Below are 19,811 nucleotides of genomic sequence, written 5' to 3'. Positions count from 1 at the left end.
CCGTAAAGGTCCGTAACATTTTTACATGTGAAGTACTTGTTATAATTATAAGCTTTATCAGACGATTAAGTTCGACATCTGACTGGTAACATGAAACTGGCAAATTTGTTGCTGCTCAACCTTCTTGCTTATTTGACGGTCACGAAGTCTAAAGGTATTTGTGTATAAATAAGCGTGTGTTGGCGATGTTTAGTATGTTGTCGCTAGCTATTTAAGTCCTTGTACGCTACATTCCGTTAATACGGTGCACCGTGTTCTTAGTTATTGTTTAATAGGTAAGTGCTATACTGTCAACTTAGCTGATATATTGAGGCTGGGACCAATCCTTACTGCTCTTACACCGAGATCTTACACCCGCACATGCATAGCTACATGTACACATATACTCACTATTCATAGCCTGGTATTTCATTGTGTCTTTAACATTTACACATAGCATTGCCTTCAACTGGTGATTTAAGATTGACTGGCTATGGAGCTACGTCTCTTTGGGGACGACTGGAAATATACCATGACGGCATTTGGGGAACAATCTGTGATGAACAGTTTACCATTAATGAAGCTGAAGTTGCTTGTAGGCAAATGGGACTTGGATACTCTGTGAACGTTCGGACTAAGCCATTACAGAGGTTGTTATATTTGTGGTTGCTTATCTGTTGTCTTGTTGGTAAAATACCTCAAAACCAAGTGAAGTAATCCAAGAAACCACACATAGACAGAAGCCTTTTATAACAAGTCAGGGATATTTAGGGTGGAACTTCTTCACTGAAGCCTTTATAAAAGTGTTACCAATTAACAAGGTAACATTTTTATCATTAACACGATTTTCACTTACCAATACCAGTGCTGCCGGCCTCTGCATGTGCTAAAAGAGATAATTCAGCTGTATTGGTGGATACTCCATGCGTTTCCAAGTCAGCATATAACTTTTTTCAATAAGCATATCTTTGTATGAAATCATCATTAATTATGCCAAGTATACTTAAAAGTTTTTTAGGCACCTGGGAGGTGCATAAGTATTATCACAAATTTATGTAGCAACTTGTATATTTGGTAGCAATGGTCACTATAGGGATATATCCTTGGTATCAAATTTATGTAGAAGTCTCTTGTAGCAGTGAAATGATAGGAAGTGTAATGTACTGGTTGTCTATAGCTATTTATTGTAGTGGTGATGATATTAAAACCATACCAATTCACAGTCATGCTATGTCTGCCTTGTTGGCTTCCTAACATCAAATTGCCAAGAGCTATAATCATTGAACAACTTTAACCTTGCTTACCATAAAATACAACAGATCTGCTAGGCCATCTGGCTGGCGTACAAAGTTTAATCCAATTATCGTAGATATTGTAGGGTGATGCTGTTCAATTAAAAATTTGGTGGGAGCAAATTTAGTGCAATCTTATGTGTTCATCACAAGTTTTCTAGTCTGATTTCTTGCGGGTGACCATATTCAGATACCCAATTGCCAAATATTACCTGCCATTTAATCTTAAATTTTCTCCCATGTCTCGTACGGTATTATGACATAAGCATAATGTGTTAAAATAGCTCCATGTCTCAGGTCCAAGCAGTATCTTGCTGTTAAGCCTGTAATGTTTGCCACATGTGTCTATGAGTCCTGTTTGTAGATTGGATAATCTCTTCAGATATCAGAGATTAAGTACTTATATGGTTTTACACTACCTAACACTTACAATTGTTGATAGGTGTTGGTAGGCAAAACTAAAATGTGGTTAGTTGTCTACCATAACTCCAATGACCATGTAATTTGGAGGAAGTTGACAGCACAGCCCTACCTTAAGTTTCCAGGAAAGCTTTTAGATAAACATGAGGGCAAATAGTAGTAATTATAATGTTTCTCTAGTCCACATTCCTATTCACAAACTAATTATTCTCAACATACACATTCTCTAGCAATAAGTTTGTGTGGATGGAAGTGATGCCTGGATTGAACTGACACGCATGACTGTACTTACTTTGGAGTTATGTACGTATGTATGTTATGCAGTCTATAAAGCTTCTATTATAAGAATTAGTGATTAGCAATGCATTTGGAAAATTTAGTAAACAATAGAATTAAGTAAATGACAAATAACGATTTTCAAGTTCAATATGGATGCAGTGTCGACATTCCTGTGAAATACTTTGATCCAATATTTGAATACACTATATTACTATACATCCTACTACAGTTACTATGATATACACTGTACGTATGTATGTATAAAGGTGTCTCACTTTAGTAATGTATGTGTTGAATATGTGTAAAGATCAAAATTGATATGTATGTGATTAGTCACAGAAGACTACATGACACTATTGAGCAGGCAGGGTAGTATAAAGTTACAAATTGATTTATTGTGAAAACAGTTTTTTATCGTTATTGGATAAGGCCAGACAATTAAAGAGCATTTGATTTTCAGTTTAACTGTGATTCAGTAATTTTCTCATAACCCATGGCTTTACCATAATACCTAGAAGCTTATGTGTATACCAATCCCTCCATTGGTTACTGTATAATATTATTGTATGAGTTATTAAATGTGCAGTTCTTTATGCACAGAACTTGGTGGCTTCTACAAATAGTTTTCATTTAGATGTTAAAAAGGGGATCTTTCTTGTTACTTATGCGTAAAGCTGAAATTTGATATTACCCTAATATTGTAACATTTTGATATCAGATACATGTTACGTATGTCAAAGGGAAAGTGCTTATATTCATATCAAACAGACATGATGTTACATGTACGTGTGTATGGAGTATCGCAAATTTAAATCACATACTTGTGTTATGCATGAGTACTATGAACCTAGTATATTTAGTGTTGTATTTACGTATGCTCTACTGAACACTTATTTGTGTGTGTCATTCCGCATTCCATTTTTGTGGTGATTACTGAGTCATAGCTGGTCAATTAATAACATCAATATTTTTTGAAGACTGAAAACTGAAAATGACTTAATTTTCCCATCATGGTTGTTGCTTAGTAACAGTTTATTTTACTAATCTCATCACACTTTACTTCTTCATGAATATAATAGCCTGGTTTTGTGTGTGACTAGTTTTGATAACCCCTCCACTATTAGTGGTGTACTAACCTTTGTTGTTCCAGACATGGTTTAGCTGATTCTACTGTCCACTTTATATTCTCCTGTAATGGAAGTGAAAGCCACCTCCTCAACTGTGAACAGATACAAATAACCAACACCAGTCATTGTTCCCACAAGGATGATGTTGAAATAATATGTTGTAAGTCTTTTACCATCTCGTGATAACTGAATTTCTTTATATTCTCTTCCTTGTTTGGAGCATATCATATTTCTGTTGTTCTTTATTAGCTGGATTCAAGCCTTTGCCATATTCTGGGGAAGTACGGCTAGTAGGTGGTACATTTTTATCTGAAGGTCAAGTTGAGATATATCTTAATGGCCAATGGGGAAGAGTGTGCAGTGAGAATATCAGTAGTGTTGAGGCTAATGTGATATGTCGACACTTGGGCTATGACTCTGCTGTCTCATGGTAAGTTAACTGTGTGTGTGTTCACAAACTTTTTGTGATGCATTAGGCAGACAGTCTTACTGTCCATGTTTTAACTTAGTTACAGAACACATGGGTTAATAATGTAACTTGTTAACTAATACATTGATTTGTGATATCTTGTAATTTTACACTGTAGGGATGTAGGATCAAATTATTCATCACTTAATAATATATCAGTACCTGAGATTGGTAGCAGTATAGTTTGGGTCAATGATGTAATGTGTAATGGAAGCGAAGTGTGTTTGGGTTCTTGTTTATCTTCAATACCATCCAGTCCACTGGAGCTATGCAGCAATGAAGTTAGAGTGAGATGTTGTAAGTATACTACACATACGTACATGTTAGAGGTGCACCGATAATTACATTGGCTATCTGAAATAAGCATTTCTTGGTTAAATACCACACCTTCAATAGTAGCTGCACTTGAATGGTGCCACAATTGATTTTGAAAGTTAGTGGCTTAAACATTGTTTTTTAAGCATCAGTAGTGTTCAGGTTTGAATAGTCGCTGCATCAATTTTTGAACTAAGGTAATAAACACCATTGTGTTTAACCAAATAAATATGGTATGTTGTATCAGTAAGGTTTTGTGTATTGCTGTCAGATCAATGAACAAGCAGCAGAATTGTGACTGGTTGAACAGAAACCTGTCACATTCCTTGAATTTAGTGCTGAAAGAATTACTCGGTTATTTGACTATTCGGTCGGCATGACACTATTTGATTCATTAACACACCATTTGAATAATCGTTAGCACTCTGTACACTGTATTCAGATGGAAAAGCCAGCCTTGAAACTTAAGATTGTGAATGAAGTGATGTATCTATGATGTAAAAATTCTATTTTAGAAAAGATAGAAATAGCTCTTAGGATTTACTTTGCTCCCTAACAAAAGGTTTCAGTACTTATTCAATAAAAGTATAAGCTTAAAGAATAATCGAATATTTGGTCGTTTTGTTAACAACTATTCGAATAGTAAACATTACTGTTCGTTTCAGCACTACTTGAATTTCATTTGATTGTTATCTACGTACCACTGAAGTGGCTTACCAAAGTGTTAGCCTTTTACATGTATGTCGAATAGCCATGGAGTTATAATGCTAAACAGTTGGAACAGCAAGAAATTTGGATTTGAAATATATGGCAAATAAACTACAGTTGCTTAATTAATTAATTACTTAATTAAGTAATTGATCTTAACTCGTGACTGAAACAAGTTATGAAAATGGGATTTAGCTCAATCTTTTCACCATGCTTGAGCTGGTAAATCCATTAAGGTATAGTGCTTTGCTGTGTGCAGGCCATTCCAACAAAGAAATGACAATAGTAGTCATGTGCCCTTTTCTGTACCAAAGGAGTTTCTTACTCTCCATGAACAGACAAATCTGATGGTGTATAGATGTCATTGATTTGAGTCACTGTGTACCAAAGTGATTAAAACATGTGTAATTTTTTATGAAGCATGTTCAATATGTTGCTATACATGTAGTAACTGAGTTTTGCAAAAACGACAGGTCTTCGCTTAGCCATTCACATATAATTGCACAAAAGATACACGTTAATGGCACCATTGCTCTCTCAATGTTCTGCATAGCTGCATGCACAGTAACCATTGTTGAACTACAAAATTCCCACTTTACTACTGAATTTAGAGCACAATGCTACTATGTCTGGTCAACTTTGTTTAACTATCCTGGTATTGACAAAAATCATATCAGTGTATCTCTAATACATGGCACATATAACTTCTGATATCATTATTTAGTTTTGTAGTCTTCTGAATGTGTCTCGTTGTAGCTATAGTATTTTGTACATGTGTGTATGAAGACATAGCTGGTTTTATGGAGGTGTGTTTGAAATTTCTGTGTCTTCATGTCTGCCAGCAACCATATGAGCAGGTTGTTGACAGGCAGTATCACTGTCTTGACTTATAAGATCGGGAACCTTTGCTCATGTTGTTGGAAGGTATGTATAGCGTATTTCTGAAATCATCACTAAGGAGCTACATGGTGGCTTCACAGTTAAGTCTAGATACAACAAGTACTGTATAACTTTTCCTATTGATGTCATGAATAAGAACTATTGATTATAAACCATTGAAGTTTGTAGGAGCCTTATACCAGTGCAGAATATTGCATTATGCTGTTTAATTCCTCATTTGTTAGATGGCCTGGACTAAAATAAAATACACAGTGTCTGGGTCGGTGATTTGTTTTAGGCAAGAATTTTCCTTCTTTCTTTTTCCCCTTGTGTTTTTGTTTTACTTTTTTTTGCCAGTCGGTGTGAATAGCCTTGCCTTTTATATTGTGTACATTATTTGTTTCCAGCACATTCATCACAGAGTTTCCCTAGTGTTGGAAACAAATCATTATGTGAAGTGAATTCTACCTATGCTGATAAATCTCTTCGACTGGTTGGTGGCGATACTCCATCCAGAGGTCGTCTTGAGATCTTACATAATAACACATGGGGTGTGATTTGTAGTGATGGATTTGGTGCTGCTGAAGGGCATATTGCCTGTAAGCAAATAGGATACAGCGTGATCTTTAATTTTATCAACATCACGTAAGTTTCCTAATTTAGTATGTAATTGCTTGCAATTATACAATTCTAATAAATATCTTGACCGCTTGAAGGCCTCTCTGAGTTAATAATATGTCTACTCACCATGTTGTCTATTATGTTGTTTGTGCATTTTTTGTTTAGTATACAAGACAACCCTGCAGTGAATTTTTATGGAGTAAAATGTGGAGGAACAGAATCCAGCTTATCTGAGTGTATTTTTAATTCTTCTTCACCGATTGGATGTCCATCCGATCATTATGTTGCTCTTCGCTGTTGTAAGTTATCTTTTATAATCATCGTCTATCATAACGTTATTATATTGTTACTGTTTGTGTAGATGAAAGACCATTCCCACCGTTGGCGACTGTAAGAATGTTAGGTGGGAGCGGTCCATTTGGAGTAATAGAAATATTCAATGGAGGTGCATGGGGGCCTATATGTGATGAGTATTTTGATCTAGTAGATGGTGATGTGGTATGTAGACAATTAGGGTTTACTGGAGCCGTCAGTATCATACATAACTCATAGTAAGTATATGGTTTACGTTTAATGTATTTTATATGAATGCATGTTGTTCTATAGTTTGGGCCTTTCCAGTAGTTATATACACATCACTAACATAAGCTGTGCTGGTAATGAAACTCACCTGTGGGACTGTCCTTCCTCAAACTCCTCTGAAATCAAGTGTACTGAGTTTGATCAAGTTGCAGTCCATTGTGGTGTGTAGTGATGCACTTAATGACCATGTAATTGTTATGTCTTTTCTAGGTAATAATGCATCAATGCAGTATGGCTCTCTTAGGCTGACTAACAGTATCAGTAATAATGCAGGTAGATTAGAAATCAATCTTGATGGAACATGGGGATCAGTGTGTTTGAGAGACTTTGGTATGTTGGATGGACATGTAGCTTGCAGACAGTTAGGATTTAGGGGAGTCATAAATGTCACTGCTGTCTCAGAGTAAGTATTGATTATGTTTGTGTTATATTCACTCTGGTTTTATACGTAGATCAACTGGTGCCAATCATACTGTATTTCTGACAGAAGTGTTCTGTAAAGGATATGAAAATTCCTTGATAAACTGTGATCATGAATTTGGTGATAATATTTGTGACCATAATGAAGATGTGTACCTAACATGTGGTAGGTGTCATTGTTACAGTATTATTGGGAAAAAAGAATTATGTGTATCTATATATATAAAGCTGAAAAACTGTCCATCTGTCTGTCTGTCATGCATTCCTTTAGCATCCTATGATTTTCTTGCCAGTTGATGCACAAATTGAAGAGGTTTTGTGCCAAATGAAGCACTCATCATCTAAAGTTACCTCACTTTTAAATGAAGCTTCTAACTGCAGTCATTCGTCCTCTACAGAGTGTTGAAGGTGTTAGTGTACAGGAAAACTTGAGCTACATTCCTGTTAAAACCACAGACAAACAGCCATAGCGTTAGGACGTTAATGCTAACTGAAAGGTCCAGGGTTCCATGGCAACTTCTTTTTCTTAGTGCCACATATTCGTGACATGTTTTTTCAAGTGTCAGTTATTGATGATACTTACACACCAATGTGTGCATGTATCAACACGATTCATGAGCGAAATGAAATGCTCATCATCTGGCTAACTCGCAAAGGCTTTCCCTCAACGGCTACAGCACATTGAAGGCCATGATGTAGAGAAAAATATTTCTGCATTTCATTGCAAATCACTGGACAAACAGTTCAGCTGGTATAGCACCTCCCTGGAGTTGTTGTGGTTTATGTAGGATTGGGGTTCGGATCCCGCTAGTGGTATATATATATATATATATATTTCAATTTTATATACCTTTTTGTGCATACTTTTTCTGATCTAAATTTGCTCCAAGTGACATCTTGATATTACTTCACAGCATATGGACTGTTGGAAAAGTATATAGTAGCATGTTTGTTAGGTATATTGGGCAGACCTTTGGGTGCTTGTTTGTTTGTTAGGCGTACCTGTGTCATAGTGGTTAATACTTAAACATCACTGACAAATATGATTAAGATAAGGGTAGTATAAAATCATGGATGACGAATATAATATACTCAGTACTCCATCACCAAATTTCATGTATGAATACATTAGTAAAGCAGAACTTTAAATCTGCACAAAAACTTCTGCACGTCTCTTAAATACATGTACAAAATTAGTATGGTATATCCATAATAGTTGTCTTAGTTAAGTACTGTAGTTCTGCTATTCAGTATTTTGTAGGCTCATGATCATGTACTTATCAAATGAATAATAACGCTTGGTTCCCCATTACATTAATTTGTGAATATTAAATGGTCCTGCACATAGGGCAGGCAGTGGCGTAACTAGACTTGTACCGACACCAGGGCCCAGTGCAATAAGTTGAAGTCATATTCACAAGCAAAGCTATTAAAGTAGTCAAATTATCAAAACGATAATTATTTCTAGAGGCGCTTATACTGATAACCTGTCAGTTTGAAGTGATTTCACAATAACGAAAGGTAATATAGCTGTTTGCAGCCAAAGATGTGTGCTGTTGTCAAGGTCTTGATCAATTATTCGGTGAAATAGTCTTTTCCTACTACTCTATTGCTAATTCCATGGGTGTGACTTGATTGCTGATACCCGGGTAGGCCTGGGTTTAGTTACGCCACTGAGGGCAGGTACCAATGCTAGTATAGTATAAAGGAGTGGTTCAGAAATGTTTCTATGTACGTGTGTATGTGTGTGGTGATTATTGTTGTGTATACCTTGTGTCATGCTCAAAAAGCTAGAGCATACAGTGGAATAACAGTTATCCACATTCTTAGGGACACCTATACGTAGTTCAGTTAACTTGTGATCTAAAAATACTCTAATAGAACATACATTCATATGTTCTATTACAACAACCATTTTTGGCACTTGATGAAACATTGCTTTAGATGGTGATGTTATTGTTCTGTAGACACTGGCCCACCTGAGTTGGATGGCCGTTTACGGCTGGTTGATGGTGAAACTTCAAATAGTGGACGACTGGAAATCTTTAAGAGTGGATTATGGGGTACCGTGTGTAGCACACATTTTGACAAGGTTGATGCTGATGTGGCCTGTCGACAACTACAGTACAGTGGATCTACTGAAATATTGAAAAAGTAAGTGTACTTGTGCTTGTATATAGGTTTTTGTGGAAATATTAGTGATTATTTATCACAATTATTTTGTTTGTGCACAAATTGTAATTGGATTTAGTTAGTTATTATCTTTCTTGTAGTTTTGGTGGAGGAAGTAGTCTACCTATTAACTTACATGAAATCAATTGTCAAGGAAATGAGACAATGTTAATAAACTGTGACTATGAAGTATATGCTTTTTTTTACTGTCAACATTCAGAGAATGTAGCCATAACCTGTAATGGTGAGTTAGATATAGCAACAATGAAGTCACACATAAGTATACATATTTAAACTGTGGTTTTGCATAGCCAATCATCTTTCTTACGTACATTCTTCTAAAGTTTGAGAATGTGATGAAACCTTGTAATGCAATGCAAGACTTCATGTGCAATATATTTTTAATACAGTGTTACATTATTAATGACAGTCTGTATCATAACTATATTATACAAATTTCAGACACTGCAATTAAAGCAGATAACCAGCTACGGTTGGCTGATGGTACTGCTAATAATGGACGTCTTGACGTTACAGTAAATGGATTATGGGGAAAAGTTTGTAGTGAAAACTTTGATAAGCCGGTCGCAGATGTAGCTTGTAGGCAGTTGGGACTCAATGAATCCCTCAGGATAATAACTAAGTAAGCAGATATAATGTACATATATTACATAGCCATGCTCTAGACATTTATTTAGTACTGATTGCTTAAAAATATGTATCTGAGTGTGTTTTTGAGATGTTGATGTTACCTACAATACCAAATCTACGATTGCTTAACTATGATAAATATGTACCATGCTTTTTGTATAGAATAAATTTAATGTGTATGACTTATATACAACTTGGGTGTTTGTATTAACACACTATCCCTTTAACCCAAATTGTCAAACTCGAATCAACCCTTGTTCATACTACTGCTTACCAACAGCTCGTACTTGCTAAATAACATCTAGCTAGAGCAACTGTACACTGTATAATAAGCCTTTGTTAGTTTAGATGCTTGATTAAAGCTGTACTGATGAAGTGAAGGGTGCTATGGTATAGGTGCTGTATTTTAACTATCGGTTTTGTTTTTGTTGATAATATGAATGTGTTGGTAAAGCTAAGCAGTTGGTAGTCTGTTAGAAGTACTGTACATCTTACATTGTAAACATTGTAGTAGAATACTTTTGGAATGTTTCTGTGTAAACAAGTTTTGTTAAAAAGTTGAGCAGCCTAAAATGTGTTCACATTGTATCCAGCCCACCATGCTTTTTCACACCAGGCTGGGGCACAGCTCACAGTGTTTCACACTGCAAGCCATGCCACACTGTACCTGGGTTAAACAAGTGGGATGTGCTGTAAGCAATGAGGATATTATTATTTCAATTTAGTTGCCTTGGTTGTCATCATGTGCTCACAATTCAGTTTGGTTGTTTTGTTTTTGTAGCTTTGTTGGACTAAATGACAACTTACCAGTGTACACATTTGACACTAGATGCACTGGTAGTGAAGATCGACTGGCTGATTGTATTACCATCATTAATAACTCAACCTGCTCTAGTGGGTATATAGCAATCACTTGCAATGGTATGAGATTAATGCTGCATTATGTGACATCTACGTACATAGCCATATTTATACATATCTATGGTACTGCTCGAACTTAACATTGCACTCACTCGCACTGCTCAATTGTGACACAAGGTGAATACTCATGAAGGAAACGGGTGCCACGCCTTTTAATTAGCAAATTTTTAATCACTTGCCACGAGCGAGTGTGACGTTACGTCTGAGCGGTACCGTATAATATACATGCATCCATGCATATGTTTAAACACACTATATGTACGTATATGAACATTCAACATGTGCTTTGTCTCAATATTCTGTTTCCTTTTTTACCTAGTTTATTGTCCTGCACTACGAGATCCTGACAATGGAGTAGTCACTTGTAAGGTGGGTTATGATGGACTACCATCTTTTCAGGACACTTGTGATGTAACTTGTGATACTGGCTATGTTGTGAATGGTAGTAAGACTAGGATGTGTATGGGTAGCAAGACATGGAGTGGAGACGGCACATGCAATAGAGGTATGAAGGTGTAAAGTATGAGATATGTGAAAGATGTTCATTTTATTCAACTTATTGTACCTATTGTTTTTTCAAAAAATCTTATCAAGATTGTTTTCTATTAGAATATTTTCCCAGTTTAAAATGTTTTATATACATGCACACTAGCATCTGTTGAATTATTTTAAAAATATATTTTAAGTGTGTTATTTATCACACTTAAAATGCTTCAGCAATTTTTTTAAAAAAATATTTTAAGTGTGTTATTTATCACATTATCTCTTGTTAATTCAAATACGATATTAATTTAGAATTTTATGTTTTCTTTCCCAGTAATGTGTCCATCTCAGCCTGTTGTACCTAATGGAAGTGTTTCATGTTCACTGGGAGATGATGGTGTTACTAGCTATGAGGACACATGTAGTCTGCAATGTGATGTTGGATATGAGCTAATGGGTAGTAACACTTTAATGTGTCATGCTAATGGGACCTGGAGTAACTTCAGTGTGTGTATAAGAGGTAAGAAAGAGCTAAGGTAGTATTTCTGAGTAAACATATAAATACCATATATTTGGAATTATTCACTTTAAAAAATCACGAATGGTCTGTTGTTTTCTCATTTGTGACCATCTCAGTGAAAACCTGTCTAGTTTGCACAAGCATACATATTGAGAAAATCGAAATTTAAAAAAAATTGGTGAAATTATGCGTGTTACAAAGAAAATTTTACGCATATTTTAATCGAACCATTACTCAGGAAAGGAAGTGTTAAATCGATTGAACCTATATACGTACCATCTTATTCGCCTACTCATGGGGAGCTCGAAAATCTTTGTTTTATTTCTGTAGCCTCAATGGTTTGTGTGTCACGTGTGTTTGTCTATAATGTGGTAGACGTAAACAAAATTGTGGCCGTTTCTTCAATAAAACTGCCTTCATATGCCTATGTGCAAGTGACTGCAGGGCTAAACTATACCTTGGCTGATCCGCCAATCCATGGTGAACACTGTAAGCCAAATCTCAACTTTGTAGACTAATCCAAATGGACGTTATGGCTGCTAATGTGAGCACCTGTAGTTTATTTTTAGTGTAGTCACTGTACAAATCAATTTCCTTACTTTTCCTACTTTCTAACGCTGTAATTCCAAAACTACTAACCATAATCGATTGAAATTGTGGGGAACCATTCCTTGGACTATGCAGATAATACTGAGAAAATAAAAAGAAATTCGGAAGTTGTGCAAACTAGACGGGTTTTCGCTGAGATGGTCACATTCGTGAGAAAACGTTTGCAATTTACATATGTGTGTTAGCAATCTATTACACACCTGTTATATGAAATTCTGATTTGGAGCAAAGAAGTGGGTGACTATTTTACGTTACAGACGATAGGCACACCGTAGTGAATTGCTGAAGCATTTGCCCCTTTTCTGTTTTATTGAGTAGCACTGACTTTCACTGATGTTTGTATCTCACGTAGAATTGTGCTTGACTGTGTGGCATCATGCACAACATTTAGCATGATACAAAAACTTCTCTACACAATTGTTGTGTGGTTTGAAACCACAGCATACAATGTAGCTATGCATTTCCATTCACGTACGAATGCCTAACAAAGGCATGAAATCATGTGAGGAGGGTTGGAAATTCTGTACAGCTATATGTAGGTCCACTAAAGGTTCAAAGGTTTTTCAGGGGCATTTTAAAAGTTGTCGTTCTTACCATAGGATTAAAGTAGGGAAAATATGCAAAGAAATATTGTGAATGCATCTTTTCTTTTGCGAATGATTCTCAATCTACATGCAGTATTCAGCTTGTGTAAATATATAGAGTGAAGCATAAGGTATAGCTCAGGGTGCTTATTGATGAGGTCACAGTTTAAATGCGGTATATATTTGTGTAGACACCCAGGCATTATTTCTTATAATCCACTTCCACTTGTGAACCAGCTGAAACATCTTATTGTTCCCTGTAGCAGCTACTGTTGACATCCTTGTGACAAGTAACAGGTTTCATTAGTTGTGGTAGGCCTTGTTCTACAATTAAGACATTATAATCTGGTACTGACCTTACATATAAGTAGCGCCCCCTTGCCTTAATTTACTATCCAGCATTTATTTGAGCCAGGCTTTAATATGGATAATGGTATGTGCAAACCTTGTTGACTACTGTAATGATGCTTCAGGTAACTGTCTCTAGTGGGTTTACTGTATAGATACCATTTTATCACATGATTGTGTCTTTATATATTATGTAGTCAAATGCCCAACACTTGAAGATCTTGGTAATGGATATGTGACCTGTTCTTTGGGTGATGATGAAGTTTTCTCTTATGGAGATACCTGTAGTTACACTTGTGGTGATGGATACAAATTGACTGGCTCATCTATTGCGGCTTGTGGTAGTGATGGACAATGGAATATGTCAAGTATACTCGAATGTACTAAAGGTAAGCCATTGTGTATGTACGTATGTATGCATGTGTGTAAGTATGTACGGTACTGCTCAAACACAATGTTGCACTTGCATGCCACTTATCACTTGTCACTTGCATCTTGCATGCTTGCACTCAACACTCGAAAGCAAGTGTCAAGTGATATACGCTCTCAAGATGAAATCCTTGAGCATTTTATGCTTGTCTCACACTTGTATATTCATATAGAGTCACATGTACAGTGTAAGCTATTGAGTGAGTGGTGAGTGGGAAATACGTATTTCAACAATTGGCAGGCTGATATAGTACAACAATTGAACCTACAATCTAGTGGCGATTGAAGACAGGATTTGAGTGCAGCCATGACTTTTGTAACAAGCTGGCCACCTGAACAATGGATTTACTGTGTGGAGAATGATCTACTCGGGATCTACTGTATACCTACTGCTGCTTCTACCATGTATGCATACTCCCACGTGTATTTTAAAAGATATACGTATGTATCTAAATAATTGTTGGGCAAACCTTGATGAATCACTCAGTGGACTAATTGAGGGATACGTGGTCTACCATGCTGTGAGGTGTGAATAGAGGGCATTCATTAATCGTAGTGAATAGGTATTCTGTTATAACTTACAGTAGTTGATTTTGACGTCAGACTCATAAACGTAACTACTGGCATCAGTGGGTGTGGTCAAATGTAAAATATTAATGCAATAGTTAAAATAAACACCAGTCAGATGACATTTATGGAGGGTATACAATGTTTATGGATACAATTTACATTAAGTATATTATAGCTAGTTGATAACTGGTCATCAAATGGTCGATGATACAGTAGAGCTAGGGAAGTCTGAGGCTGCCACTACAATAAACTCTACCCAGCTGAGACTTTGTTATCTAGCTAAGTAAAAATTTGCATGGGTGTAGGCAGTGTAGGCATGCAATAACAGCACTCTATCACAGATTTGCACATAGGCCTGCATCAAATATGTTCAGCATAATAAAAAGCATAATAGGCTAGGGTGCTATGCCAGCATAATGCTAGCATATTACAGTGGAAAATAGATCAATACTCCCTAATAGAGCATTCAGTGGAAACTGCAATAGAGAGCACTCAAATGCATTGTACATAGCTCATTAGATCGATACTCTCTAATAGAACAGTCACTTCATAGTGAAATACTCTAATAGAGCATTCATTGATTAAAATGTTCCAAAGAAATGTTGCTAACCTAGGAGCATAATGGCAAGCATAATGGGTACACTGAAGGGCATAACAAGTGAAAATTTTGGGAATTTCTTGAAAGCATTTTGGGCAAAATTTTGACTCAGGCCTACAGTAACTTGCATATCCCTCACCGATGATTCACAAGTAGAAGCAAAATCTGCTCGTGATTCTGTGAGACTTGAGTATAGCTTTACTCGCAAATAGTTCAAGCCAAGAAAACTGAAAACAGTGACTCAACAAAACAGTGTGAGCAAGTGCGACATTGCATTTCAGTAGTACTGTATGTACATAATTATGTCATACGTACATATTGTATGTACGTATGCATGCAGTGTTGATTGCAATGTAGTTTTATTGTCTGAAACTAATCTCTAGCTTCTAACAGTTACATGAGAGGTAGCAATCTCAGTAAGTTGAATGTAGAGAATTTGTTGCTGCGAAGATCAAGATAAGTAGAGCAGTCAGCAATTGTAAGAGAGTAATTATTGCTTCCTTGACTTTAATAGCAAGGATATTACCTTGTCTATTAAGTTTTTCTTGCTAAACTCTTGTCTATGCATTGCAGCATATATGTGTATTTCATACGTTACATATTGTATTTGTTTTCTGACTAGTGTTGGTCCCAGGAAATTTTTCCAATGGTGACTTACGACTATCAGGCTATGGCTCAACATCATTATGGGGAAGACTAGAAATATATCTGAATGGCAAATGGGGAACTATTTGTGACAATAACATCAATATTGAAGCAGTAGAAGTTGCATGTCATCAAATGGGACTAGGGTATGCAGTAAACTACAGGAGTAGTCCATATCAAAGGTATGTAAGAGTGTTATGTAACAGCTTTAATTTGTTATTTACCAGACATGGTATTTCAATTAATGGAATCCACTTGGCTATTGATCACTGCAATGGGAACGAATCACATCTTCTCAACTGTCGTTATTCTGTTAATTTTACCTGCTCACATTTGGAAGTTGTTGAAGCGATTTGCTGTAAGTTAATATTTCTGTATCAGATAGTTTGTGTAGTGTTGTGTAACTGTTAATCTGTTATGTTGTAACATTCAAATACTATATAGTTTCTGATTGTGTATATAGCTGAATGGAAACCATTTCCATACCAAGGAGAAGTCAGGTTATCAGATGGCAAAACCGTATCTGAAGGAATACTTGAGATCTTCCTCAATGGAAGGTGGGGGAAACTGTGTAGCCCTACTTTTGACCAAAGAGAAGGGCTTGCAGTTTGTCGACAGTTGGGTTACTCCAGTTTTGAAGCTTTTTCTTCAAATGCATTGTAAGTACAAAAAAAACTCCATACGTATTTGTATTGCTATTGTACATGTTTTCCTTACAGATATACTGGTAGCAGTGATGCTGCTTGGTCGACTAGTGTCTCATGCACATCAGATCAAGCTTGCATCAGTAAATGTATAGCTGAACCTCCTACACTTACACAGGCTTGTCAGCCAGATCAGTACATATCAATCAAATGTGGTACGTAAAATTCGTATACTATAATATATGGTGATTGTATGTATCTTCTATAGGACATGGTTTGGGCGGTGAGTTTGTTGTTGGAGACAAAAGCACGTGTGAAATTGACGCTTCTACCTTGGAGGGATCAGTTAGGTTATATGGCTCTCCTTCCTCTGGGATATTACAGATATATCAGAATGGAACATGGGGGACAGTGTGTAATAATGATTTCAATGCTGCTGAGGGACATGTTGCCTGTCGACAGCTAGGATACAGTGTACTTCACCGGTCTATAAGAACAACTAATGAGTGAGTTTATATGATGCATAGCTTGTATATAAGTTAGTATCATACTAACTTCATTGTTTCTTAACATAACTGTTATCAGCATTGATAGAGTAGAACACTTTGAAATGATTCACACTGATATACATACATTGTGTAGAATTGATGATATCTTTTTTGCAGGACATTGTTAGGGACATTCCCCATGCATTACTCATCAATACAGTGCATAGGAACAGAAGACACCTTATCAGAATGCTTACTTAGTACCGACTTCGTCGACTCCAGCTGCATGGCTGATGATGTGCTAACTGTTGTGTCTATAGAATGCTGTAAGTTTTAATACAATGATTTTGTGAGCAGTACTGGTATTACAGTACTAACTATCTTTTTGTTTTGTATAGATGAAGAGCCTTACCCGCCATTAGGGTCTATCAGACTTGTAGGAGGAAGTGGTCCATTTGGGATACTGGAGATATTTAATGGTGGTTACTGGGGTGCAATATGTGATACACACTTCAACTTGATTGATGCAAGTATCGCCTGTAAACAGTTGGGATATTCTGATGCCATTTCTGTTATACCAAATTCATAGTAAGCCAGTGACGGAGATGGTAATGGTAGTAATAGCCAATGTTATCTCTTAGCTATGGTGTATCTCTACAACGTGTACACATGAGTGACTTTCAGTGCAATGGACATGAGAAATATCTGTTGGATTGTCCATATGTAGTATCAAGGGATACTTTCTGTTCTTCTTTGTTTGACCAAGTAGCAGTACACTGTGGTATGTTAACTTCTCACTTCAATGATGTACATATAATTATAATACAAACTCTGTGTCTGGATTTTTAGATGTAGGATTTTTATAAGTTTACTTGCTTGCTGTGATCATCTACATTATTATTTGTTTGTAGGAACAAACTCAACAATGAGATATGGTGCTCTTAGATTAGAGGATGGCAACTCTTCAGCTGGAAGACTAGAAATACTCATTGATGGTATTTGGGGTACCGTATGTGACTTCAGATTTGATATGAGAGATGCTCATGTGGCGTGTAGAGAACTCGGCTACAGTGGAGTACTACAAGTTGCTGAAAAATCATCGTAAGTGATGTTTGTGACATGCATTATTTTTCAGCCACCTGGCTTTACGTTGGTATGTACTATCTCCATAGATACGGAATGGGGACAGGTCCCATACACATTTATAACCTCCAGTGTGAAGGATTTGAAGATGATCTAATTGATTGTGATCATGATCCAGCTCAGTTTGCTGTGTGCAATCACAAGGATGATGTTGGGATTGTATGTGGTAAGTACATCACTGTGTTCTATTAGAGTATAATTATTTGATGTGATTTTTGTAAAAATGTGTATTTCTGTTTTTATTGCAATAGCCTTTTCAACTTTAGTTGTCTCTTATTTTTAAATTACAGATTTGAGTGATCCAGTTCCTGATGGAGAGTTGCGACTCTCAGATGGCAGTGTAACTGATGACGCGGTCACTGGTAGATTAGAGATTCTACTCAATGGACTGTGGGGGACTGTGTGTAGCAGAGATTTTAACTTAGTTGATGCTACTGTTGCCTGCAATCAGCTTGGATATGACAATGCCACCAGGATCTTTAAGTAGTAAATTATTACCAAGAGTTCATAATAGTAGAGGAGAGTGTTTCACTCTGATTATATAACTGTCCTGTTCCGTCATCTTGAAGAGAAATCTTCTAGAAAATGTTTCATAGTTAAGCATCCTCCTGTATATGTGACTAGATTTGTGAAAAGGGGTCTTCCATACTCATCCAATTCTATTATCTTGAAAGACCATAACTTAGTGTTCAAAAAACATATAAACCTGAAATATGCTGTGTACTGACCTAATTTCAAGCCAATAACCTGTTCCAGTCTGAAGTTATATGAGGCGTCAAAGTTGAAAATTTTGATGTGTGAGGAAGACACTTTTGCAAATCCGGTCACATTATTGTGAACTCTTGTTATTCATACATTGATGATGTATATTTTCATTAATGTGCTTTTTCTTGTCATTTAGTTATGGAGGTGGACAAGACTTACCTATTAACTTTTACACAATTCAGTGCTACGGAAATGAATCTAAATTGATCACTTGTCAATATGAAATATATCCAACATTTTACTGCTCTCATTTGTTAGATGTTGGAATAACATGTAAGATACTTTTGTGTATGTACAAATGTACTAGTAAAATATTGTCATATTGTTACAGGTATTAGGACCAGAACTACCCCTCCATCGTCTACTGGTACCCCACCATTATCTACTGGTAGTATAGCTCCCACACCTACAAGTCAACCTGCAACTAGTGAAGATGTTGATGTAGGAAAACTAGTTTCAATTGTAGCATTTGTAATGATTATATTCATCAGTTTAGTAGTAGTAGTTATAGTAATTGTAGTAGGTTGTGTAATTCGAAGAAGAGGAAGAAACCAAATGGCTCATCAAAAATTTCACAATGAAACAGAAGCAACGTATAGTTCACAAGGTCCTACAGTTTCAGTGGGTGCCTTTGACAATGCTATTTATGGAACAGACTAATTTATTAATAGCATATATTGACATAGTCAACATGCTACAAATTATATGCTACAAATTATATTGTATATAATTTTTTGATCTTATTTCTTGTATATGTTTTCTCAGCATACTTATAGCTAGTCCATATTGTATATAGTTATATATTTTGTACACATGTTTGACACAATTCCAATTTCAGATTCTAATATAAATATAATGGACATTTCTTGAATACCAGTACAAAGAAAAGCATTAAAATGGCATAACCAATCTGAGTGTATCAGTTGACTACAAGCATGTTACAGAATTATTGAAAATACCAAATATTAATATGCAAAATGATTCAAAATACTACACTGAACTAAAAAAAAAATCTTTATTAAATGTTTTGTAGCCCAGGCCTTGTAAAATAGTGAAAATTTGTGCAATTGGAAATTCATACAATAATGTTGTGTCTTGATTAGATACACCTGTACTGTAGAAGGTACAGATTGTGGCAAAGGTAGTTGTT

The 19,811-nt window shown here is 36.0% G+C and overlaps 1 protein-coding gene across 2 annotated transcripts; it reads left to right on the top strand.

Annotated features, from left to right (window-relative positions):
• Position 1: 1 nt before the first annotated feature.
• On the top strand, positions 2-19,516 carry LOC136237892 (scavenger receptor cysteine-rich type 1 protein M130-like). Of its 2 annotated transcripts, none has more exons than XM_066028145.1 (31): positions 2-154; positions 437-629; positions 3,121-3,257; positions 3,347-3,527; positions 3,685-3,863; positions 5,876-6,113; positions 6,255-6,388; positions 6,451-6,640; positions 6,696-6,832; positions 6,882-7,074; positions 7,124-7,257; positions 9,059-9,245; positions 9,365-9,507; positions 9,726-9,906; positions 10,696-10,835; positions 11,155-11,340; positions 11,653-11,838; positions 13,577-13,768; positions 15,599-15,803; positions 15,849-15,979; positions 16,085-16,280; positions 16,341-16,480; positions 16,534-16,771; positions 16,931-17,079; positions 17,152-17,341; positions 17,395-17,534; positions 17,665-17,854; positions 17,926-18,062; positions 18,187-18,379; positions 18,798-18,934; positions 18,993-19,516. In XM_066028145.1, the coding sequence occupies exons 1-31, from the start codon at positions 91-93 to the stop codon at positions 19,319-19,321; spliced, it is 5,370 nt and encodes a 1,789-aa protein (XP_065884217.1). In that variant the 5' UTR covers positions 2-90; the 3' UTR covers positions 19,322-19,516. The 2 variants fall into 2 exon arrangements, with proteins under 2 accessions (XP_065884217.1, XP_065884215.1); XM_066028143.1 differs by having other exon boundaries at positions 18,187-18,382.
• The last annotated feature ends 295 nt before the right edge of the window (positions 19,517-19,811 follow it).

The sequence above is a fragment of the Dysidea avara genome, chromosome 11, assembly GCF_963678975.1.
Source record: "Dysidea avara chromosome 11, odDysAvar1.4, whole genome shotgun sequence".
Lineage (NCBI taxonomy): Eukaryota > Metazoa > Porifera > Demospongiae > Dictyoceratida > Dysideidae > Dysidea > Dysidea avara.
The sequence above is the reverse complement of the archived record's forward strand: the minus strand, read 5'-3'. Positions and strand labels throughout refer to the sequence as shown.